This window comes from Trachymyrmex cornetzi, unplaced genomic scaffold (genome assembly GCF_001594075.2).
Source record: "Trachymyrmex cornetzi isolate Tcor2-1 unplaced genomic scaffold, Tcor1.1 scaffold372, whole genome shotgun sequence".
Taxonomy (NCBI): Eukaryota; Metazoa; Arthropoda; class Insecta; order Hymenoptera; family Formicidae; genus Trachymyrmex; species Trachymyrmex cornetzi.
This window is the reverse complement of record NW_017298450.1, coordinates 11,369-37,859: the sequence shown is the minus strand read 5'-3', so window position 1 is coordinate 37,859 and position 26,491 is coordinate 11,369. Positions and strand designations below refer to the sequence as shown.

General features: G+C 33.6%; 1 protein-coding gene across 1 annotated transcript; it reads right to left on the bottom strand.

The window, feature by feature from the left end:
- Positions 1-26,491, bottom strand: Atet (ABC transporter expressed in trachea). The gene is made up of 12 exons (XM_018511489.1): positions 26,031-26,491; positions 14,594-14,763; positions 5,562-5,791; positions 4,569-4,686; positions 4,302-4,491; positions 3,997-4,204; positions 3,735-3,911; positions 3,206-3,570; positions 2,784-2,952; positions 2,600-2,700; positions 2,364-2,519; positions 1-2,214 (listed from the first exon to the last, which is right to left on the bottom strand). The coding sequence occupies exons 2-12, from the start codon at positions 14,752-14,754 to the stop codon at positions 1,870-1,872; spliced, it is 2,220 nt and encodes a 739-aa protein (XP_018366991.1). The 5' UTR covers positions 14,755-14,763; positions 26,031-26,491; the 3' UTR covers positions 1-1,869.

The following is a 26,491-nucleotide window of genomic DNA, read 5'->3' as shown; positions in this document are numbered from 1 at the left end:
ATTAGCTAAACAATATTACCATTACCGACAAACACAATATATACTTGTAATAAAAAATATTGCGAGATTATCAGGTAAGATGCACAAAATAACAACTTTCACGATAAACTATATTGCCTTGTCGTTCTGCCTTTGTCGATGTTCATTCATTGATACAAATAAAAAAGTGGGAAATATATTCATTGTTATGTACACCTAGCATTGTGTGTAACATAAAAAATATCATAACTAATATCCTTTTTTACTTTTAAAAATAAAACACGCCCTTATTCCTGTAAAATCAACATTTGTACTACATATATCGCCTCTTCCCGTGTTAACAGCTTCCTGTTGATTACAGCCACACCGATTAATATTAATATCGTTTGCAGCGAGTCTCGATTGTGTGCAAAACCAATTGAAAATATCTACAATATAGTTTTAATCATTGCCATCTCCGCCAATTGTTGAATAAATAAATCCGAAGGGATGTATACTCGCGCGTAGGCCGCAAATTGTATTATTAAAAAAACAACATATTCTTTCTCTCTCTCTCTCTCTCTCTCTCTCTCATTAACGCACAATTTATCTCATCTTTATACAACTATACAATTTTTCCACTGCTCGGATTTTTTATAGACTATGATAAGTGTAACAACACTTAGTACTCGCACTTAGAAGCAACGCTCAGGCAGCTAGTGATTGGTCAAGTGTGAGCTTTTTACAATAAACGCTTCTCTTCCCCATCATTTCCCGCTTTATGATAATAATTATTAGCTATTAGGTAAATCGTTAATGAAATTACGATATGAAGAAAGAGCGATTACGTGATTATATGAAACGACGCGATTTCTATAACCGTCTTGATAAAATGTCGTGAACGATCATTGCTCTCGGTGTTCGCAAATTGCTGCTGTTCGAGATATTATGATCATAAAATATAAATAATGCGATTCATTTACCACCGAAATACCCGTCGTAGCCACAATTGAACGTGGCGAACTATGTGTAATGTAAGATGAGAATGAAAGACTTGTTTTAACGATCCATGTATCCTACCCTGCCTACCTATAGAAATCACTATTTTGTTCGCGTTCGCGTTCGTTGGAGGGACACGAAGTCTCAAATGGGCCTAAGGCTCCTGGCGAGTTCGTAGTAATTGGCTATAAACGTTCGCGGTTTTAATTCGATACCGGATAGCCCGACGTATTGCCGTCGCGGATCGGCTTACTGTTGTCAATGCGCAATTGAAAGTAGCCTAACTTTTGCCTGGACTACTTACTTAAATGCCTATCTAAGATTACGATTCGTTTTTAATCAGATTCGAGTTTTCGTCGCGGTAACTGGTAGCTACTTTACTTACTCGAACTAACAAAGTACGATAGTGTGTCATCTTATGCCAATGGCAGAGATCATTTGGTTTGGTACCAAAAACACCACTACGATCAATAATTAAGCACCCCTTGAAGCGTTAACGCTACATCATTGGAATTCATAAAAAAATATTATACTTTAATAGAGAAAGAGACGGGAAATAAAATAAAGATCTTGCGATCTCTAACAAATCACGTATTAAAGTTCGCATGTCATGCGATTGTTCGAATTAAAGCGACGATTTACCGCATTATTTTAATGTCCCTATTTAAAGTTTTTGTCTTTTTCGTAATTCTCCTTTTATACAGCGAGATATTTGTCGCTGATGTTTATTAAATATATAGTTCTATCTTTCCCAATCTCAAGATCGAAATAATCTCGATTCTCTTCCTCATCGTTGGTTCCTCTCGTATTTACGAAAGTATGATCTTTGATGATATCCAGATCGTAGTTTATGGCGGTCGTAGAATCGTGATGTGATCGATTATTGTCTGTCCTGGACTCCTGTCGGAGTATTTAACGAAGGGATCGCAGCTTGAGTTTCAGCACGAAGTAAACGGCCACTCTCAGAACGAGCAGAAAGCCGAGCAGGGCGACAACGTCCACCCAGTAGATCGCGTTCTCCATGGCCATCTGTTCGAGAAACTTCGTCGGACTCTTGAAGTGGCAGTAATACTCGGAACACTTGAGCTTCGCCCGATTGTAACCGTACACGGAGATCATGGCGCCTTCGAAGCCGTACCTCACGTAGCTCACGTACGAGAGGAACTTTAGATACTTTGGTACGGCGTTGAAGTTAACGAAGAAGCCGGAGAACAGGATGATCGGAACCGACGTCACGGGTCCGATGAACACTCCACTCTGTGAACGATAATATTATTAGGATTAAATAACAAGGAAGATCGAAAAAAACCGGAAACCAGTTGGTTCCCGGTTTGCATTTTTTAAAAGATAATAGTACAAGGAAGTTGTTCTTAAGGACAGTATACTTTGTCGATTACCGACATTACCTCCACGCTCATTGCTGCTCCTATCAGCAGACCGATGGATTGCGAGACCAGCGATGTCAGTATACATATATTTAAGTACATAAGAAAACGCTCTGTCTCCAACGGTTGCGACGTAATGAAGTATACGATCATTACGTAGGCTATAGAGTACACCATCTGTAATAATTTACCATCGCGTGAGTCGCCCCGATGTGTCTAGCTCTAATTGGACAACGTAGACCGTAAATTGTACTCACTTGGAACGGCAAATCCGCCAATGTTCTCGCGAGGTAAAAAGCTTTCACCGAGTACCAGTAGTTGAGGTGCTCTCTCACAAACACGGACATTTCCATCGGAACTAAAAGTGACATAGTGATAATAAAATGAGTAATAAATCGCTTTGCGAACATATTTTGTTATATAATATTATAAATCACTTACATGTTAATATCGTAGGCATCATGGCGGTGAACATAAGAAACATCACCGTAAAGAAGACACATCCGGCATTACTCATGACCTCTGAGGCCTCGTTGCCGATGTCATAGTAAATTGCGCCGATCAGGAAGCCGACGATTATATGCGAGATCAGTCTTACCTTTGTTAGTGTCTATAAAAGAGATATAGCAAAAATCAGACGTCTTAAAGTAGATGTTACTAATCAAAAATTTCCATTAAGTAACATGTTGCATTTTCTGTTACGATACAAAATTGAACCAAGTTTAACAATATAATATAGTTGTTCGCACAATTTTTAAGCTCGATTATTTTTTATTTGATGATGAAATGTCATTTTCCTTAGAAAAATAAGTGGAGAGAGGGATATTTTAAATTCTACGTAAGTACGCGCGCGATGTATTTACCAAGTCTCGTATCTGCGACATAAATGTCCTCTTGAGCAGTATCCAGAATTGCATCCAACCATTCGTCGGGAAGCCGACCTTCTGCTCTATGCTTTCCGCGCTGTCCAACAATGATGTTGTACAAGAAACTGGCATATTGATCACTGTTGTGCCAGTTGATGACTTCGCGACTCCGTTGGGTATCAGAGCGGTGCCTTCCGGTTTCGTCTGCTCCTGCGGCGACTCCTTGGCGATGTCATTCGATACCGTTTGCGCCACGGCGATGGCCGCTTGATGATGTTGATAGTTGTTGCACTTACCGTTGTTCACAGCCATCACAAGCTTGTGAACACACTCGCCGTGCTCCCCGCAAGCGACTTCCATCACTGAACCGATAAGATTTCGTTAACGCATCGCGCGGTGTAAGATGTTCCAAATCTCATTCAAATCGAAATTAATCTTATCCTGAATCAGTTTATCGAACGAAAGAAATCATGATTTAAACAATTGAAATTTAGATTGATTAGAAATCTTCATCAAGTATACTTGCCGTAATCTGCTGGATTATGATAACTCGGGCAATCAAGGCCCATCGATGACAAAAAGGGCACTAAACCACCGACATTACCCTGATATATACACTGGCCTTCGGCAAGTAGATACAAATGATCAAACATCTCAAATAGTCGCGCACTCGGTTGATGGATCGTGCATATGATTGTCCTTCCTGTAAGAGACACCAGCAATCGGTAACAATTCCCTTTCTGCTTATAAACGCGTGAAGGCCGTGGAAAATCCCGTGGGAACTTTACCTCCTCTGCTTAGAGATTTGAGCAAACTTAGACATTGGAAACAAGCAGAGCTGTCTAAACCAGAAGTAGGCTCGTCGAAGAACATAACCGGGGGATTGTTAACAAGCTCTAGTGCTATCGACAGCCTCTTCCTCTGACCGCCGCTGAGACTTTGGGTCTGCGTGTTGCTGGCTTCGCGTAGGCCAAGGGTTTCGATAATCTCCTCGATCTGCCAATTCGATTACACAGGATTTCAAGCACAGGACATTCTGGATAAGATTTACACCTCCATTACGTCAGACAAAGGAAAAAAATGTCTATCGTACCACTACTTTCTTGGCAGTTGCGCTGATGTCCTTCCCCAACTTCAGATTTGCTGAAACGGTCATCGCCTCGTAAACGGTCAGGTGCGGTAGAAGCCGATCGTCCTGCATGATGTAACAGGACATCTTTCGAAATGTTCTGAGATTCCTGTCCTTTCCATTTATCAGCACCGAGCCACTCAAATGCGATGTTCTAGAAGATATTGGAAAACAATTACAATTATCGTTCAATCCTAATGGACCGTTAATTTTCCGTCGAGATAATCTTACTTATAGCCTGCTAAAACGTTCATAAGCGTGCTCTTTCCAGCGCCGGACGGTCCCATAATGGCCGTCAGCTCTCCAGATCTGAATTTTCCGTTCACGCATTTTAGAATGGTTTTGTATCCTGCAGTAGAAAGCGGAGAGAAATGGAGGACACACGAGAAATGTATTCCTTTATATTCTAATATATTTTATATCCGCAGTGCGGACTATACCCCGCTAAAAATTCATAAATCTTCTTAAAATAAAGACTTTAAAAAAATTGAAACTTTCTAAATGTATCACTATATACATAAGATATATTAAACATGTATGATATTATCCGATTTTGAATAACATGTCGAAGTGATTAATGTAGTCAGCAAATGCAAAAATAGATAAACAGTACTTTATAATGAAAGTATAAACGCCCCACTTCTGGCGTAGTTGATTGCCAAAATTCTCTACGGTCTTGCCAATGCTGTGCCAGTAAATGATTATATAGAGATGTATTCGAATCGAATATCCTTTGAATAGACAAACCCTGGCTGACCTCTTTATCGTTAGTGCAGCTGCACCTCGGACGATGCAACTGCGCCGAAACAGCTACCTGCCCGTGCATTTCTATCGATTTTTTTCGGTCAGGTCGTTCACACACGTTGAACATGGAACGAAAAGCCTACTACTTGATGGTACCCCATATATTCGATTCGTCACTTCAATCCGATCGCTCTAACACCTTGAATTATCTACGTCTTCGTTCCAGCAAGCTGTTATTGAATCGATAACGCGTGGCGTCGAAAATACATCGTGCGGATATGTTATTCCGAGGCATAAGCAATTAATTTGATTAAAGTCGGAGGACTCGCTCATTCCACCTCAATTTCCTTTTTATTTCATTCTTGTGATAACAATCGCGAGTCATGATAATGACTCTACCGCGCTCTGCTAGAATGCGAATTGGACTTTCTCCCGGAATAGACCGTGTAATTGCAATTGGAATTCTTCTTCGAGTCTCACCTCTCTTTCTACCTTCAGACACACTGTAGGCCAGGTTCTTGAACTCCACGTCGACCGGTGGCCTTTTCGGGAGATGCGTCAGTGATACCGCCGGCCTTTTGCTCTGACCAGGACTGGCGCCGCTGTGGTTCGGCACCTTCCTGGCCAGAACACCACCGGTGCATACCGCAGCCGCAGCCCCGTTCGACGTGGCGCCGTTGCAACTGCAGTGGAGATTGTTCTGCGAGCCGCTGTAACAACAAAATATTTCCGGTTGTTAGCTTCGCCAGCTGTGCCAGTAACTGAATGCCTGCATTCGTCCGATAACGCACGTACCTCTCTCTAGTTCTATAATATGATATAAATTTGGATCGATGACAATGAATCTTATTAAGTAAGAGAATTTTTACATTTGGTCAAAGCGGATATTAGTGCTTAAATGTTTCTGCGTAATTATATACATGTTTCTAATTCGGCAAACTGCGCGTCAAAATTATTTATACAGATTTAAGATTCAGCGTTAATATCTGATTATTAATATTCTTGTAAAAGTGCTTATTAGCGTAAAAAATTATTAAATTGCTTGTCAATTTAATAAGTGATATTACTCTTGGTTCTGCTTATGACTGCGTTTCAAGACCAAAAAAGTTGTTTCGATGCGCAGTTTGCAGAATCCGATATCTATATAAATTCATACAGAAATATTTAAACACTAAGATCCGTTTTGACGAATACAGGAATTCTCTTATTTAAATGGTTCTATAAATACAGAAATCCGCAGAAATTCGAAGAATTTTTACGTGACAATCTTTGCATAATATTTCCAGACATATTATATAATATGTCTCTCGTTTTCTGCTTGAGAACATACACTTGAGAAAAAAAGTTGCTGTTTCAAAAAAATATTAGTTGATTCAATTAAATGCAGCGGTCATGGACTTGTCAAGCAAATATTTGTTAATTCAAACAAATAACATGTTGACATGATTCACGTATATTTACCTTAAACATATAAATACTTGAACTAAATCATCATTATAAACTATTTAAATGTATTTAGTCAAGTTAACAACTTTTTTCTCAGTGCACACATTAATTAAATAATCACATGCAATTGTTGAATACAGCAGAGTTGCGAATACGAGTCGATTTGAAATCAAAGAGATTTTAAGAATATATTTCGTAAGAGAGAAAGAGAAAGATCGTAGATAGTTGAAAAATGGATTTGCCATCACAGATGCCAAAAACAGCGATGATTAAATATTAAAAGCGTGTCCTCTACATTTTTATACAATTTGCGTTCACTTTGCGTATGCGATGCCAATGCTATTAATCCACGGCATTGAGTAACGAGACCGATTGTCTTCGGAAATGTAGCGTGCTAGCTGTTGAACGTGAGGTAGATGCAATATTATAGAGGACACTGAATATTTAATTCATGGTCACTTCCAGATTTAAAGAACAATGGTGTATGAACGTGTATATACGTGCGTTGTGTGTGTATACAGGGTGTAACTGAAATAACGCTCACTAATCATATAGTGCTATTCCTAATAAAAAACTGAGACGAAATGTCATCTACCATTTTGCAATTTTAGCAATATTTTGTTTTTAGTTACCCAATGAACAAAATGTCTAAAATTGACGTATAAGACAGCTTTAAGATATCTTTAAGAGATCTTTAAGAAAAGTCTTTAAAATATTTCACAAAGAACACGGAAAAATATCTTAAAATTGTCTTATACATCGATTTTATTCGTTTAAATAAAAGAAATTAAAATAAGAAGAGCTACGAGCCAGATAAATAAACTTTAATATATACGTGATACAGTTGACATTAAACCTGTATCACGTATATATTAAAATTTATTTGTTTGGCTCGTAGCTCTTCTTATTTTAATTTCTTTTATTTAAATCTTCTGAGCCATTGTTTATTATGTATTTTTATCCGTTTATTCGGCAATATTAGAATATCTCGTTAACTATTGCGAAAATTGCAAAATGCTAGAGGACTTTTTGACTTGGTTTTTATTAAGAATAGCACTGTATGATTAGTGGGGGCGTTATTTCAGTTACACCCTCTGTATATGTATCTCTCACCTTCTATCTTATTAAATTTCTCTCTAATTTACTATAACTTGCAAATGCGTTAAGAGACAATTTATTGTCACGTATATATTCCGATACGTATAAAATACAATATGGAATTTAATTATTAACAGTATTATAATAGCGTATAATAGATGCTCGTAGAAAAAATTCAATGCATCTCGTTATTCTCGTCGGAGTCATTTCTTTTGTACTATTTGCAGCGTGTACCTTCACAGTGTATCATTACATCTTGTAGCTAATAACGAATTTGCGTGCGCTCTGCGTTGTAGACTTTCTGCAATTCCTGTCGCGGTTACGGCTGCGTGAAAGTTTACTATTTTCTAACGTCAAAGGAAGACAAAAATGTGCACGAGATTTTTACTGCTTTGCCCCATCATGTTCGATCAAACGTAACCGCTGTACCGAGAGGTTGTAAATGTTTCTATGACTGCATCTAACCACCATTTACAAGATTCACTACCGTGATTTCATTTTTTGTGAGAATCTTGGATCTATGCGGTCAGTTTTACTGGCGTGTATTCTACCTGTCGTTCAGCAACCCAGGTAGCAAGCTATCGTTATTTTGATGTCGATAGTTAGTCATTTTAAATTATTGACGTCATATGACCTATTTAAGATGTAATAATGACGTCATCTTTTTGATCAATTGATGACGGTATTTATTTATGACGTCTTTACAATGTCATACTTAATGACGTCAAATAAATCGCTAATTGTCGACATACTAGTAACATTATTAGTGATTAATTAATAACGTCATACATTTATTCCGTTAATAACATAAAAATAATGATCTATTTTTTATGTCAGTTTATGACGTTGCGTGAGTGATAAGAAATATAAGAATCCACGTCATTTTTACGATGTTTAGAGACGTCAAGGAGCTTATTATAATTCTTAAAATGAGCTGGAAATTACAAAAGTAATCGAATTTACTAGAATATTTATAACTTCAACACCTAACAAATTTGTTCATTTTTGTAATTTTCACTTCGTCTCAGGAGCCGTATAGATTCGTCATAAGAATAACTAGTTAATAACGCCAAATGGACGACACCTTGCTACCGTCAATAACACCAAAAAAATAATGTATTTTTGACGTGGATTTATGACGTTATGTATCTGTGACAAATCCACGTCATTTTTACGATGTTTGGACGTCATTTTAAATGCCACATTCGTTATAAGAATGACTAATTAATGACGTTAAATAGATGACCTTGCTACCTGGGAATCGTGCTCATTGAGGAAAAAACTTACATTGAAAAAAAACTGGTACGCAATAAAAGTGACTAACTGATAAGTAAAGATATGGTAAATAAATCTTGAGGAAATTGTGAGAGAACGTTGATATTAATTCACAAAAGAGACTCAACCGATAGCGTTAGTGAAAATAAACCTACTTATTCATTGGTTGGATAATCGGATATATCTCGTAAAGATTCGGCGATCAAGTGAAGCCAATAGAACTCTACGCATTTTGCCATTGATGGATTTTGCTCACTTTCAATAGCTTTCAGAAACTTTATGTAGAATCATGAATAAGCGCATTTAAAACTCACCGACTTTGACATTGAACTTAAATATCACATGCATGAAAGAAATGAAAAGAATATAATACTTTTATCACCTTTTATCATGTAAATTATCACACAACACTTCTGAATAAAAAAAAAAACTACTTAATTTATTTTTAAATTCATAGTTTCACATAACATGTAAGATTTATAATGAGACATGGTTAATTTATTTTAATTTATTACTATAAAAAAATCACAAAAGTACATGTCGATTTTGCACATTTAGTATTTAAGTGTAGCAAAAGTCTTTCCATGTGTTTTTATAATTTTGATCGAATTGCAAATGAATAGTATATTGAATAGATAACGCGATAAAAATGCGAATGTATAATTTTCATTATTTTTATATAGACATAATATCGGTTAATAGTAGAATTATTGCAGAACTCATTCGATTCTATACACCTCTCTGTGTTTATAGTCCAGTCTTACAAAACCTTGTCCTCCACAAACTTTCCTAGAAGTTCTGCTCGTTGTCTATCGATTTTTCATATGTATGACATTAAAATGTAATGGCACTATAAAAATTTCAAGTACCAAGCAATGACTTTCTATTTTACTGTGCTTTATACGCGTGAAGTGTCCATTCTGAAATAAGACACTGAGTTGAGTTCAAATACTTAAAAAAGAAATGCTTCACACATTCCGTAAATCATATTTCTTATATAAAACAGAATAAAGAAAATTACAAAAGGATTTTATCCTTTTTGTAAAGATTCATTTTCTTCTTGAAATACTGATCCGAACTAGTTTGTTATCTTCCTCAAAACTACGATGAAAGTGTACACGTAGTAACGTTGGGATGCATCTTTTATTCGCTTGACTGACTCGCAGGAGTCATCGAGAGAGAGTCGCACAAAGGAAAGGCGTCTTTGTCCGATGCGTTACTGTACTCAGCGATGAGTCAGAGAGTTGTAGAAGCCGACTGTGTATCTCGATATGCATCGATGTTTGCTTTCAAGAAATTGCAATTGAAATCACGAGTAAAACTCGAACTACACGCATATTTGCACATACGGGTCCCTCGATCTCGGAGAATGCCCAAGTCCGGGTTTATCGAAACTCTCGCGAGGTCAAAAACCTTGACCGTGATGGTTGTACGGGCTCTGAAACAATTAGCATCGATTGTCATGCTAATATAGATGTGTATTGCTTATATTTGATAACCTATCCATATAAAATATCCCGGAACTATTGCTATCTTTTTTTACCTATGAATTTTTATTTGATTCACAAGGATAGATTTATCATCGATACCCAAACTTTTTTCGAGATAATAATAAAGTTATCAATAATCGGTTATGCATAATAATTTTTATTACTCATGCATACAAAAATTAATCATTTATATTACAGTGAACTTTCATCCCGGCTGTCATTAGCAATAATAATAAATTCATCATGACACGCAATTCAGGAATAAGTTGTCTATAGATATTATAAGTTATGTCACTTTATAATGAAACTCTGCATTTTAGCACACAAATTGAACGTTATTTTTAGCGACAATAGATTAAATTGAATCGAAATCCCAGTTTAAGGACAAGCCTTGAGAAAAGTACGATCGAAGCTAGAGCCTTGAGGTCCCTTTTAGACTTTAGTATTTAAGGGGAAGGTTCGCGTGTATAGTCCGAGGGTTGTATTCTTCCCCTTCCCATTTACAATCTTCATGACGCACGATCAAATTCTGGCTTATGACTTCTGAATGAATCTATGATAGCTTGCTCTCGAGATTACGATACAAAGTTAATTTAAAATGATGAACTAAACTAACAAGACTATTAAATCATCTATAAGTTGTATATTCATTGGATCTCAGAGCAATTTAGCGTTATAAATAAAAATAAATTTATGAGCAAAAAAACCAAATATGTTACGCATTCAAGCTTATCAGCATTCTTGTTCTTTCACATATGATGATAGATTTAATAAATTAATCGAGGTGATGTTATGTAATAATATACTGATTATAAAATTGCTCGTATGATTAATTAAATATTATAAGTGTTTAGTAATCACATGGATAATAGATATTTTTACGTATCAAACATATATAAATATATTTTTTTAACGAGATCATGACATAACATCGTGTTAGTATAAATCAATATTCTAGGTACTGTCATGAAATGCTAAACGATAAGTCACAAACGGTTTTACGACCCGAGGACGAACAAAGAAGCTAGATTCCCTTTTCTTACGGCCAGAAATGAAGGTTGCTTGATAGAGTTCGAGGTAATCGAGGAGACCTTTCTAAGTGCTGTTAAACTGCGTAGAAGAATTGTGTAAAAAAATTCTTGTTGCAACACGTCAGTTTTCCTTTAGTTTTACCGTTATCAATTATGATATCGCTTCTTTACTTCCAAAGTGACATCATTTAAAAAACTCGTGATTTTCGAGTTGTTACCATTAAAAGTTATGTAAACATTATCTTATCATCATCTAAAATTAATTAATTAAATTTCTTAAAAAATCATAAAAGTTGTCACAATTAAAAAAAACGGTTTTTTTTAAATTGTGGAACAAAAATAACAAAAATGAATTTGATCATATTAAGAATATATTAATTCTTTTGTCAATATTACTTGATTATGTTGGTAATTGATTGAGAATCAATAATTTTCTTTCAAGTGAAACATAATTTCTTCTCTGACAAACTTAATTTTTTGTTGTCATCTTGTTGTTTTTTTTTACTTGAAAAAGAAAAGGTATATGATATATTAGTAACGATTTCAATTTATTCTTTTTAATCACTCTCAATGATCTCTCAATAGCTTTAAAAAAAATCATTTATAATCACAAGCAAAATAAATTATAAATTATGTCATAGTAACACAGTCATTACTATTCTACTTTCATCGCAGTCATTATTTTTGTTTTTATCGATCACATTTTTTGTTACACCAATACTTAAATCGTATGAGTCAAGTAAATTTATACTGAAGCATGGCATAATATTATAGTATGTCAAATATTATCGTTTACATAACGAAAAACTTTTATATAATCAGATGTGTGATACATTCCTTTCTCTGTACTTTTTCTTTTACTCTGTATTTTCACACTAAAAATTTAATTTTTTAAATTGTACTTTATTCACATCTAATACTTAATCAATTTAATCTACGCATCTTCAACTAAAATTCAACCCTTTATTTCAATAATGTCTAGTTTACTGACGGTAAAATAATATTGTATTAGGTTGTTCAGAAAGTTCTGCGGTATTTTGTTAACTCAAAATTACATATAGAATATATATGTTGCAAATTTTTCGACTATCTAACGTGAAAGCTCAAAGTTTTTCCTAAAAATTCGTTTTTAAAAAATATTTCTACGATTTTTTGTTACATGCGGGTTGAATAAAAAAGCACTCTGATTTTGATTTTGATTGCTCATAAAAATGCCGTTAAAAATAGTCATACCATAGTCAATTTAAAAATCAAACTCAGAATTGAAACTTTACTTTATCGACTGGTATAACTACTATTTTTTTTAATGTGTGTAAAATATATATGTATATATTTGAACTAAAAATATGACATTACCGTCCTTATAATCATTGTGCAACAGTTAAATGGGGAAAGTAATGTCACATTTTTAGCTCAAATGTACATATTCTTTTTTCTTTTAAATTATACCACTTGATAGAACAATGTTTCAGCTTTAAGAATCTGTTTTCTTATAATTGTGATACAATGATTTTTAACAGAGTTATAAGCAACCAAAAAGTCAGAATATTCCTTTTTATTTAATTCCCGAATAACTCAAGAACAAAAAATTGCAGGAGCATTTTTAAAAAAAACAATTTTATAGGAAAAACTCCAAGTTTTTGTGATAAATAGAAAATTTTCGCAATTTTTGTAACAGACTCACAAAATGAAAAGAAAAATTTCCCTTTTTTCAGTTCATAGTTTTCTATATGTAAAAATTATTAAATTCATATAAACTCTAAAATTATAGTAACTTTTTGATAGTAGACATTTCAAGCTTTAAAATTCTATCTTTAAATTTAAATTTTGTTCATTTTTAACGAAGATATTGTATATACAATTTTGATCTAACAAAATACCACAGAATTCTCTGAACAACCTGGTTACGTATTTTATTGTTTTTGTTGTAATATATTTTATGTATTAGAATATATACTATGCGCACCACACTTATTTATGACATATACATTTTTCCGTTATTTGAAGATATTATAAATTATAATATATGTAATATATAGACTGTAATATATATAAATATATATTGTAATATATTTTTAATACTAATATGATATCATATTAATACTTTTAATAGAACAATCTCGAAAAGAGTGATGGTAAAAAGACTTGTTTTTTCGCCCATTTTTTGGACCTTGAATTTCAAACTTTTTTTATACCAAATAGTACTATATGATGTGACATTAATCTTAGAGAAATTTTAAGATGAGTATAGACACGGTTCCGGAGATATGAAGGGATGAAAGTATTGGTTTCTCATACCCATGAAAGTACACGAAACTTTTCAAGTGTCGATACCAAGGAATAAAATATATATTTAACGAAGTGAAACATATCGTTTCTTATGGATTTTTTTACGCCGGATTCAAATATGACCTTAGTTTTCGTCTGGCATGCAAATTCCCCGAGATAGATGGAGTTGATGCCGCCTCTCACAGATCGGGGTGCTTTTTTAATGTGAGTCCCCTTGCCTCTCACTATGCAAGGTTGTTTTGTGAATCGTGATAGATACATTGCATATTTCAGGATTGGGTATTTTTATCCCATGATATTGAACAAATCCAAGGAACCACACAATTGTCATTACATGAACCCCCTTATAAATGAAATAGCAGTGAATAGTAGATCATTCTCTGAACAATAAATCGTAGATGATCCATTCGATCATTACCTCAATATTACCTCAATATTATCTCAATATTACCAATGAACTTCATCCATACATTCTTCCTTATGCAATACACCCTGACTGGAAATCATCACTTTCACCCCTTTGTATCTCCGGAACCGTGCCTATGCTCATCTTGAAATTTTACTGAGATTAATGTTTCATCTAATAGTGCTATTTGCCATAAGAAAAAGTTTGAAATTCGAGGTCCAAAAAATAGGCGAAATTTATCATCATTCTTTATCAATGGATTATGAGAAAGTATCGTGTTGTTTAAATCGATTTTTAAATAACTGAAACAACGCACACTGATCACTCTACTGTTATTAATTTTTAGAATTCGATTACCGTTAATTTGTATTGGTTAACCGATTTTGTTCTTTTTAATTTGAAATTGAATATCGTGTAAAATTAAAGATTATAATTGTACTTGCACGTATAATTGTTACAATAATAAATTATTCTTACCCGTGGACCGCGTTGTTGAGATTTTCCAAATGTAAAGAGAGAGGAGGTGATCTGATCGTCACCTGATGACTCCCACCTGGGATAAACTGCACCTGCTCATCACCGCTGTACCTGGATGCTCCACCACCGCTCAGGGTGAGATTCTTCAGGTCAGCCATCATCTGGTCGTGCTGTAAGAAATGTATGTTTGAACGTTTTTATCGTATTGAATAACAAACTAATTTCTACATTTAATTTTTATCTCAAAGAATGATATTCGAAAGTTCGTTTAAAGACAGGTCTAAATTACCAAAAATACAGCCCACTGAGAATACTTGAATAACGTATAATACTCGGAATTCCATTATGGAATTATATCTTGCGCACTTAAAGTAATGACTCAGAATCATCGGAGCATTTTGCGGTCCAAGAATCGTGTCGCGTCTCCATCAGGAGCGACGTTTTCCGTTTGTCTTATTGTCATACGTCATACGCTTAGCTGAACATGCCGTGACGCACGATATCATTATACTGTTCTGTATATTTCAGTACTGTATTATCGAAATTTTTTTTTAAGGCAGACGAAACGAAAGGCTTCAATAATTTCAAATCAGTCGATTGAGAATAGCCTCTAGGAACCTCATCGATTCGACATTATTATAGATGCTATATATATGTAGAATGTTGGAGATAATCAAATGGACATTTTTTTTTCCAAATCGATAATTTGTTCGCTTGGTGTCAAGTGAATTGTTAAACGCGTGATTCCATTAATTCTTTATTTTGTTTCTATAATATAGAAGGGAGCAAAGAATGTAAAATACAAAGTAATTTTTATATTATGAACTTAAATTTAAGTTTACGATATATAGAAATTACTTAAAAAAAAAAAGAGTATGATTATAGCAAGGATTATAGTCTACATTATCCTCCTGGCTTAAGTTATATTATCTATTTATATTTATAAATTGTTCAGAAGCGGGTCGTATCGCGAGTGAAGAACATATTTTGTGGTATTTGTATAAAATAAATTAATTAACGTATTAAATTTTAATAAATATTTATTTGAATAGTAACTAAACATTTACTTACAATAAATAAATATTTATACAATAAAAAATAATTACATAAAATCAACGGTTTTTATATACTAAATAAATATATTTTTATATTTAGTAAATATTCAATTAGTATCATTCAAACAAATATTTATTAAAATTTACTACATTTTTTATATGTATTAAACTGAGTCACTTTATTCACATTGATTATTTACAATATTTACAAAAGAGAGACTGTGTGTTCTCGATCAGTGAAAGTACGTTAATTCATAAGAAACTGAAATTTACGGATTCAGAGCAAGTACTCGGTGGATTTTTTAGCCGTAGAACTCAGACTTGCGATTCGAGCAACACGTATGATTACTAAATCTCTTTACATCGAACTAGCCGGGCGACGCGCGATCACGTCTAAGAGAGAGAAAGAGAGATCGTAATTCTAGAAATTTCTCAAACAAAATTAACAGTTATAATGACTAACAGACGATCCTATTAAAACCATAACACACAAAATGCATAAGCATAGCGAGCAGAAGATCATCTGGATCAATAAACATGTTATGCAAATAAAAATATGTGACTTTATGCTAGATGTTTCTTTGATCTAGACGATCTTATGCCATATTCATACGTTTTGTGTATTATATCTCTTAATACTATTATTAAAGGAATCCCAAAATCGTCTGTATTACTGACTAAATTATATAATTTTTGTATAATAATTACTTTTTTCCTTTATTGTAGATTCAAAAATCCTTTTCCAGAATTAAAGTATACGCATTAATATAGGAAAGGCCCCTATTATGAGATATCGAGTTCATTTTGGATATTAAATGCTAGAAGTCTATGGGCAGAATTTAAAAATAATAGTAGGTTTTGAAGGGAATTTAATAAGCTTTAAAATAATATTATGTAAAATTTAATTCAAATCCTACTTTTTTAGAAATTAAAGAAATGTAAAAAGTGAACAAATCGCAAAGTCAAAAATTGTGCTCCTAATATAAAATGCCCCGAGAAATCTAGAATAAAACGCAAAGTACATAGTATTACAAAAAACTTTATGTTATGTTTCTAAAATACAAACAGACGCAGCCAGTGTGCGCGCAAAATAAGCATGCGATGCATACCTAGGACTTGTTTTTAGGTAGTTGGAACTAAGCATCACAGAAACAGGCACTCGATATTCATTCCGGTTGTTCTTTTTATTATTGTACAATGACATTTATACTTTAGCATAGAAGCATAACCTATGCTTCTATGTTATCACCGAAAATCGTTGCTAAAGTATAAATGTCATTGTACAATAATAAAAAGAACAACTGGAATGAATATCTCTCATATTACGATTTCCACGCCTTATGGTTTTATGATCATCAAATCTAACTTCTGTAATTAAGCAATTCAGTATTCCCGTATTTTTTTATTAGTACGATCTTACTCAATCACTACATGAAGAATTTATTGCCAAATATTTACTTATTAAATAATAAACAAGATTTAAAAGCTCATTTTAATGAAACTTGAAGACATCCAAATTCTAAAATCTTTTTTTACAACGACTACAGGCACGATCTAATAATGAATTTTCCATTAATAGTTTTCAATCCAAAAGCAATAAATTCATGGTGGAACCAACAGATAGCGTTTAATAGTTTAGTAGAAACGCCGCTATTTCATATTAGACGCCTATAATAGGAGGCTTTTCTTTACGTGTCTATGAGGTGGAGTTTGTACCAAAAACATTAAAAAATTAAAAAATTAAGATTTTCTTACTTTTTTACTATTTCATACAATTAGTCCAATATGACACTTTAGAGCTTTCACATTGTGATAACATTTATTTCATATAAAAGTTGTGCAATCTGTTCTTACGAAATATTAGTTCACAGACTAGTAGTTTGCACGAAGAAACAACGTAGAATTCTTGGAGAATTGGACTTAGATGTCTAATTAAAACGTTATTGTTATATGAAAATTTATGTGTGCGTGAGCTATTGTAGTAGTATGTAGTGATGTGTCAGTGACACGTAAATCGTCTATGTGTAATAGGCTTTCTACAATAAGCCATTATATAAGCTTTAAGTCTTAAGCCACAAGAAATTGATCAATCACAGTCAAATGTGAGAAGAATAATCGACTAGAATTGGTCAGTTTCTTATGACTTAAAGATTAGGTAATGGCTTATTGTAAAAAGTAGAAAGCCCATAAGTTCTACTTACACTATGACTAATCGTCTTTAGGATCCCCTTAAAATTCGACAATGTTACGTTTTTTGTTCGTCATTCAATTGTCTGTCTGTCGTTGTGAGATATTTATTATGCAAAAAGATACTTCTTGATGTCATATTAAGAGGTGTGTATCCAGAATTTCTTAGAAGTTTAATATCACTTAACTATCTAATAAACAAGTTGATGTTTGTTGTTATTTTGACATGATAATGACGATAAATAATATCAACGACGTCTTTAATATCATTTTGACGTCAAAACAACGACAAATAATGTCAGCTTGTTTACTGAGTAGGTTTTAATTTTTTATTACATTAGAATGATTCTGCGTCATCATAATTATGATGAAGCACGCAGGTCAAGGCGCGGTTTTAAACACAAATTTATTACAAAGTATGATTCAATGATTTTGATATGCATCGCTACAAGGAGAAAATTTTATATTAAGTTTTACGAGGGGGTAACCACTAGCTGCAATATTGTCCCACAGATTACATGATTTCATCTGATTACAAATAACTTTTTTCACTACTATGAAGTAATTTGGTAAAATATATGATTTTATTTAATATTATACAATGATTTCTCGTGGTTGCATATATACTTATCGGATTATACATAGAGATTTTATATAAATTTTATAATGATTTCGAGGATTCTGTCCCACGATTACATTAATCGTGGTTACTCCCTCGAAGTTTTAATATAATTTTAAATTACACTTTACTATGTCTTGAATTTTCCTCACATTCCTGTATAGATCCTCACAACATATAATTCCGATTTAACTTTTACTATGGTAATACTAATTTTTATCACATAAATAAAATAATTATTTTGTTAAGCCATATTCTAACATGAAAATAGTTAATTTTTACTATAGTACGCAAACAAAATTTCCTAGGTATATATTTTTTACTTATCTTTACAATACTAACTTTCATTCAACAAGATTTGTTTTTGTAATAAAAAATTTTACTATAAAATTTATTATAAAAAAGTGTAAAAATTACGTTGTATTATTGTTTTTAAAAAAATAATTATAGCATTTAAACTTATAATTTACATGAAGACCGCAGCTACTACCACATTAGTAATTTTAAATATAAAATTTTCTCCGTGTATACAGGGTGTAACAAAAAGATCGGGACACCTAAATATCTCGGGAAATTTAAGTTTTACAGAAAAGTGTTTCAGACAAAAGTTATATGGTTTAAAAATATCTACACCCTATTTTTGATTCAAGAATCTAATAGCTGATGTCGAGAGCTTTCCAAAACGCTATAATGAAATATTTCTTCATGAAGTACTTTTCAAGTTATAATGCTTCAAAATTACAGTATCGCCGGCGCTAGCATTACCAAAGATATGTAATACCACGCGTTATGTTTTTGTTTGTGCGTTAACTAAAGGTCAAGATTCACGGACCACCGACCGATCTCGTCTTGACTGGCCATTCTCCAAAATTAAATATTTTGGGTAATGCTAATGCCGGCGATACTGTAACATTGAAGCATTATAACTTGAAAAGTACTTCACAAAAAAATATTTCATTATAGCGTTTTGGAAAGCTCTCGTCATCAGCTATTATATTCTTGAATCAAAAATAGGAATCTTGAATAAAAATGTTCCATTTCAGAAAATCAATGTAATCTTGGCTACTCAACCCAAGATCAAACTGATAGGATCAGTAAATAGATATTTTTAAACCATATAACTTTTGTCTGAAACACTTTTCTGTAAAACTTATATTTCCCGAGAAATTTAGGTGTCCCGACCTTTTTGTTACACCCTATATATTGAAATTAATATACAATAGAATGTTACTCAGCAACATGTATATTTAAAAGACGTCATAAAGACATAAAAACGAATTTTGCATACATACATGTCTAAAAAAATGTCTAACAAAACATCATTTTTTGTGTATTGTCTGGATATATTCCTCTGTATCATACTAATTGCTTTGTAAACACGCGTATTTGTCATAATATATACATATACTGGATGTCCCGAACTTTTTTGCCAATCACTTTTGTATAGATAGAGCGGACTAAACTGAGTCAAAAAGTCCTCTACCATTTTGCAGTTTTCGCAGTAGTTAACAAGATATTAATTACTAAAAATTGTCAAACATTGATTTTGAATAATTTCTTACTCAAATACTATGAACTTTATAGAATAGCTACAAGAGACAAAAATCATTTATTTTCTTCTCATAAAGTTCTGAGAATTTTTTCGGAATTTTTTATCAACTTTTTAGTACTGCATTTTCTTATTTTTACCAACATGAGAAAATACGGTATTAAAAAATTCTGAAAAAATTCTGAAAAAATTCTCAGAACTTTATGAGAAGAAAATAAATGATTTTTGTCTCTTGCAGCTTTTCTATAAAGTTCATAGTATTTGAGTGAAAAATTATTCAAAACTAATATTTGGCAATTTTTAGTAATTAATATCTTTTTAACTACTGCGAAAATTGCAAAATGCTAGAGAACTTTTCGACTCAGTTTAGTCCGCTCTATCTACACAAAAGTGATTGGCAAAAAAGTTCGGGACACCCTGTATACATTGAATTTTTTTGCAAATGTCAATTCGGGATCAAAAAATTGAAAACATACGTAAAAAAGATCAAAATCGTGCTTATCTATTATGTTGCTGCATAATTTGTTATAATTACTAAACGAGAAAAAATCTTATCGTAGTCTGTTATCGTAGCGCGCGGTATCTTACAGCCGTTTTTATGAGCAAAATTATCGTTAGATTCGTTCAATGTTCTTTATACAACCTACAATTGGCTAACCTACAGGGAAATATGCAGCTCGTATGCATGACTTCCCCTGATACCGATGTACCGAATAAACGTGAACCGAGCAAACTTCGAATAATCGTCCTTCGACTAGAGAAAAGAATATTACGTTTTATTAGGAAATAGACTTTTTTTTATTATCTGTATAATGTTATGTGTCTAAAATATACCCAGCAAATCAATATAATATAACTGCTACATATAAAAATGTAAAAGTAAATGTAAATGCAAATGTAAATGTAAAAGTAGAAATAGAAGTTTAATGTTTTCTGGGTATATGTATGTATATACATGATATACACACACATACTCCCTAAAACTTCTAGAGTGAATCTCACTTCGTAAAGTAAAGTCTGACTCTTTAGGATTGCCTTTATATACAGATTTAAAAATCCTTCTTTACAATTAAATATAAACAATAATGTAGTCCGTATCGATCAACTTTGGCCATGTTCGTATATTACTGCCAGTTGACTGCCAGGACTGAAAATCTATAGTTCCTGTTACGTATACTATACTGTACTGACAACTGGCAGTAACACAATATGAACACGGCCTTTATGTCAAAAATAAAAAAAATTGGAAAATTACAGTTTTGTTATCGGCTTTTGACTACGTCGACTCATAACAATATTTATTTTATATACAAGTTTTATACTTTATATGGTACATATAAAACAATCTTGATTTTAACTAGGGACATGAACCCAAAAATGTTGTATTCTTAGAATTAGGCTTTAGGTACAAGGAGAGGCTACACTCTGCTCTTCACCGATTTTGATCAAACTTGCAGCAATGTTAGAGGAGCCTACCAAATGAACACCTGTAAAGCCGTTCCCGCTAATGGGGCTTAGAAACCGAGTAATGAGCATTTAAAAATATAGCAAAAAATCTAAAAACAGTCTAATATCTCGGAAAGTATGCATTTTCATCAACCTTGACTTGACCTTAGCGATGTCACCCAAGATCAAACCAATAAAACCAGTAAATACATCTTATTAAGCCCTACCATTTGTGTTTAAGACATTTTTCTCAAAAATGCATACTTTCCGAGATATTAGATTGTTTTCAGATTTTTTGGTATATTTTTAAATGCTCATTTTTTACTCGGTTTCTAAGCCCCATTAGCGGGAACGGCTTTACAGGTGTTCATTTGGTAGGCTCCTCTAACATTGCTGCAAGTTTGGTCAAAATCGGTGAAGAGCAGAGCGTATAGCCTCTCTCCTTGTTGGATAGAGAAGATTAGTTGGTAAGAAAATTTCTACTTATGTGTTCGTACGTATTTGTATGTATGCGTGCGATGTAGTAGCTTGTAGTGGTGTGTTAATGACATGTAAATTGTATGTATGTAAAAGTCCTACTGAATCGGTAATACAGATAGATGTAGAATCCCTTTAAAGATTATAAATTGAGCCACTCTTTTTGAATAAAGCATGTTGGTCGTATAAATGCGGATTTACCACGTTGTACTCGTATGTATATACCCTTTAAATTTTTTAGAGTGGAATCTTATCCTGAAGGATGAAAATTAAGCAAGTCTTGAAAAAGGGGGTGTATACGATGGGTGGTAAATCCGCGTTCATACGACTAACATGCTTTATTCAATTGATTATGCACTATAGATGTAGAACGAAGAAATCCAGCGACACACAAGAAAGTGCAATCGGTACTTGCGTCATTATGTTTTATAAACATAAAATTTCCTGATAGAGTTTACGCTCTTTTCAGGAAATTGGCAAATGCAATCTTACTGTTAATTGCTACTGTGATGTTCTTTTTCCTTCGAAAAAAGATAACTTTCACATTGCGAACTTGAATTCTGTCTTTCTTAAGATAAGAATAGATTATCTGTCTCGCGTAGAAACGGAGCATTGTCGCCGACTAAAAAAAAAACAAGAGAAGAAGAGAACCGGCTTATTCATAAAATATATATACATATATATATATAAAGTAATACACAAAAAAGTAAATAATTAAAAAATACATAATAAAATATTTATTCATTAGTGACAAAAATAGAAAAGAGAGAAACGTGAGAAGAGAGCGATTTCAGTTTCAAGCATCTTCAAGCATCGATAGTTCTAAAGAGGATTAACTCGGCACTGTTCGCACGCTGTGTTATACCTAATTCAAGGCATATCTCTCGCTTATGTACACAGTACCCTGCTGATGCTACTTCCGCGCGTCTCTCGCGTCAGAATCTTGAAAATCGAAGATCAGCTCGCGGTTGCTCCGGCCGTTGGGAACCATCGCTACGGCGCTCTCTCTGTTTTTGCAGGGCATGCACGTGTCAGGAATTACGCCGGTCGCATGTTTGTGATACACGATGCGCTCAATTGCATATTGCACATGACGGCAACGGCGTACCTACCGCCGTTTCCGCCGTTGCCACATTCGCTTGTGTCAGCAACCCGCAGCTAGGCGCCGATCCAGATGACATCGCTCGGTTTTATTATTCCGGGACGACGTTCCAGAATCGGCTGGCCGCCAGGCGACCTTCTTTGTTTGAACAACTAAACGTCCCGATCAGCCTCAGAGGCAATAGTGGCTCGGTCGCTCCAAGCTCTCGTTAATTAAGCGCTCTGTTCACAACAGAATCAATTCTGCAAGTCTGATAAGGTACCTCGGAACCGCTATGGAGTGTACGGAAAAGGGATTTCTGTTTAGCTCTGAATGCAACGCTAAGATAAAGTCCATGTTTTGGATTTCTGATTAGGACTGCGCTTATTTTATATGAAACTCGTTTCTGATATCAATTACAGTGACAATCAGCGACAATTGCACTAATGAGTTTATTCTGGCAATGCTCCAAATGAAAAAAAAAATTTTTATTTAGTTGTGTTAAAAAAGCGCATTTATTCTATATCGATTTATGCAACTATAAATAAAATTGTAAAATAATCTCTTTTTTATTCGTATAATTAATTGATTATAATTAATCATTTAACAGGATACACACACGTACTCGATTAATGTACAAATAAATGAGACCGATTGTAATTCAAATTCTTTGTATATATCGATCGATATATATTTCTAAACAATATTAAGTAAAAATCAAGACCGAAAAATAATCGGTGTACAGTTTGTTTAAAATTATATAAATTCGCAAGAAATGTCATTAGATAAAGAACCGCCTTAACCGAATATGATATTTTTTACTCATTGTATATATTTCTAAATTTGTATATACATGGAAAGATCGATTTTATAAGTACTAAAAATTTAGCTATTAATAAATCTGAAAATAATTTGGTTGAATCTAAAATATGTATATAATCTAAAATATATATGTTAATCTGAAAATAATTTGATTGAACGTAAAATATATGATGATTCAACCTAATTATTTTCAGATTTATTAGATTGGTCAGCAATATTTTATTGACTCAAAATTATATACAAAATATATTAGTTGTGAAGTTTTCGACTATCCGATGTGAAAATTTAGTTTTTCCTAAAAATTCATTTTTTTTAATGTGCCTATGATTCTTGTTATCGAGTTACATGCGAGTTAAATAAAAAAGCATTTTAATTTTGATTGCTCATAACTCCGTTAAAAATCATCGTATCGCAATTAAATAATTGCTGATTTTTTAAATATAAAATATATATATAAATTTAAACTAAAAATGTGTCATTATTGTCCTTATATATAATCATTTATTGCACAATGGTTAAAAGGAAAGTAATATCATATTTTTGCTCAAATGTATATTCCGTTTTATATATATACTGATATATGTATATTCTATTTTTAAAAAATTAGCAATTGTATCACTCAAAAGGGCAATGTTTTAGCTTTAAGAATCTGTTTTTTTTTAACTGCAATACGATGATTTTTGACGGAATTATGAACAATCAAAGTTAGAGAATGCTTTTACCTTGCGAATAACTCAAGAACAAAAAATCGTAGGGACATTTTTAAAACGATTTTGTAGGGAAAACCCCAAGTTTCCACGACAGATAGTTGAAAATTTTTGCAATGTTTTTGGCATATGACAAACTCACAAAACGAAAAGAAAAATTTCCCTTTTTTCAGCTCATATAATTTTTTATATGTAAAAATTACCAAACTTACATAAACTCAAAAATTATAGTAACTTTTTTTGAAAGTAGAGATTTCAAGCTTTAAAACTCTTTTTTAAATTTAAATTTCGTTCATTTTTTACGAAGCTATTGTATGTACAATTTTGAGCTAACAAAAAATATCGCGAAATTTTCTGAACAACCTAATATATCCAGTTAAATTTTCAGAAATTCCAGCAAAATCGTTTTTTCACCGTGTAGTTATGCTTTATTGAACTGTTTCTTGATTCTTTTTTTAAATAATAGAAAACGGGCAAAATTCTGCGAAAAAGTATAATACATGTGTGAATATTGTCCAGCTATGGATAACAATCCTTCGAACGAAAGTACAATCGATCGCATTGATATACGCAAATTCTCCTCGTTAAATGTGATGTCGTATTCATATGCGACACGTGTTCGATACAATTCGCTTATCACAATACGTTTATCTTATTGATGTTGGTCTCAAGTCATTTATTAAGCGACCCGCATGACGATCTTGTTTCTAGTTGCAGAAACCTTTGAACTTGTCGTTATTGTTCAGTTAGAGGAATCTCTTGTTCTCCACTCTAAGTGACATGATAATAATGTTGAAAACTTCGTCCTAATAGACTGTCGATAAACCTTTTAAATTAAAATTATAAAAACCATATAGCAAAAACCGTATGATAGTAGCTATAAATGCCGTAAAACACTTTCCTTTAGATTCTTTCGCTCCAAATAATACACGTATCGTACAGATAAGAGAGAAGTGAAGCGGTTACGTTATCAAATAACATGAAAACGATTGTCTTCATATAGTCATCTATATAAAAAATAATTGATAAATTATAGATTCTCCTCCGATTTGACCAAATCAGTAATTAAAAGATAGAGATCGCAGAACAAAGGTTGACATTTTCAAAGGGGAGAAGATATCCGTCTGTCGATAAAGGCTGGAAAGTAATGAGTCGATGACCGGGTAAAGAGTGCGTTACTACATGATCGGTGCGTAATTAACATCATTATGCGGAGTTTGATTTTACAGAGGCATGATATATTTATATCACTTCGCGTACCTCTAATTAATTGATCGAAGCATCAGTAATAAAGCGGAAAAACCGCAAAACTCGGGAATATAAATTAATTTCTCCCTCTACCCCGCAATTGATTACCGCCTAGCGAATGCGGGGCAGATCCCGCGGTGTTCATGACGCACAGCTGCAAGGGTGGTTGAAGAGTCATCGAGATAGTTACATATCCGTCCCACGCGCACGTTAATCGACGCTAACACTGCTAACAGGACAACTTACCCTCAGACAGAAGTAGGTTCCAGCTACCGCCGCGACGTCATACTACGGCGACGACACTTCGCATCTTCGACTTGTCGAGCACCTCGTCCTCTTGGGCGGGTTGCGGAGCGGAAGTGTTCCAGGAACGAAGGACCACACTGATCACCACTCTGGTCCTCGCACTTGGTCAACGGTACGCCACGGTACCAAGTTTCCACCTCGAATATCGACTCTCTCGGGTTGTCTGATTACTGACTCACCGTCACCGTTGCATCCTTCACACCGCATTCGTTACGGGGCATTCTTCGGACTACCGTTGAGAAGCAATCGATCGCGAACGCGTTGCATGCACGCAGGTGATCCCCTGCTGATGACTAATCAGGCAGGATTGGAGTAAACGCACCGGATCCACGACGCGCACTGCAACTCAATGCAACTGGACGCAGAGAGAGAGCCGATCTCTCCACGACCTCACCACTGCG

What these genes read in the sequence shown, in the direction of transcription:
- Atet (XM_018511489.1), bottom strand. Translation starts at nt 14,754, where the DNA reads ATGATGGCTGACCTGAAGAATCTCACCCTGAGCGGTGGTGGAGCATCC. An exon ending in CAAATCTCTAAGCAGAGGAG is followed by an intron (nt 3,912 to 3,996) that starts GTAAAGTTCCCA and finishes TGTCTCTTACAG; the next exon opens with GAAGGACAATCATATGCACG. An exon ending in GATGCCTACGATATTAACAT is followed by an intron (nt 2,701 to 2,783) that starts GTAAGTGATTTA and finishes TGTCACTTTTAG; the next exon opens with TTCCGATGGAAATGTCCGTG.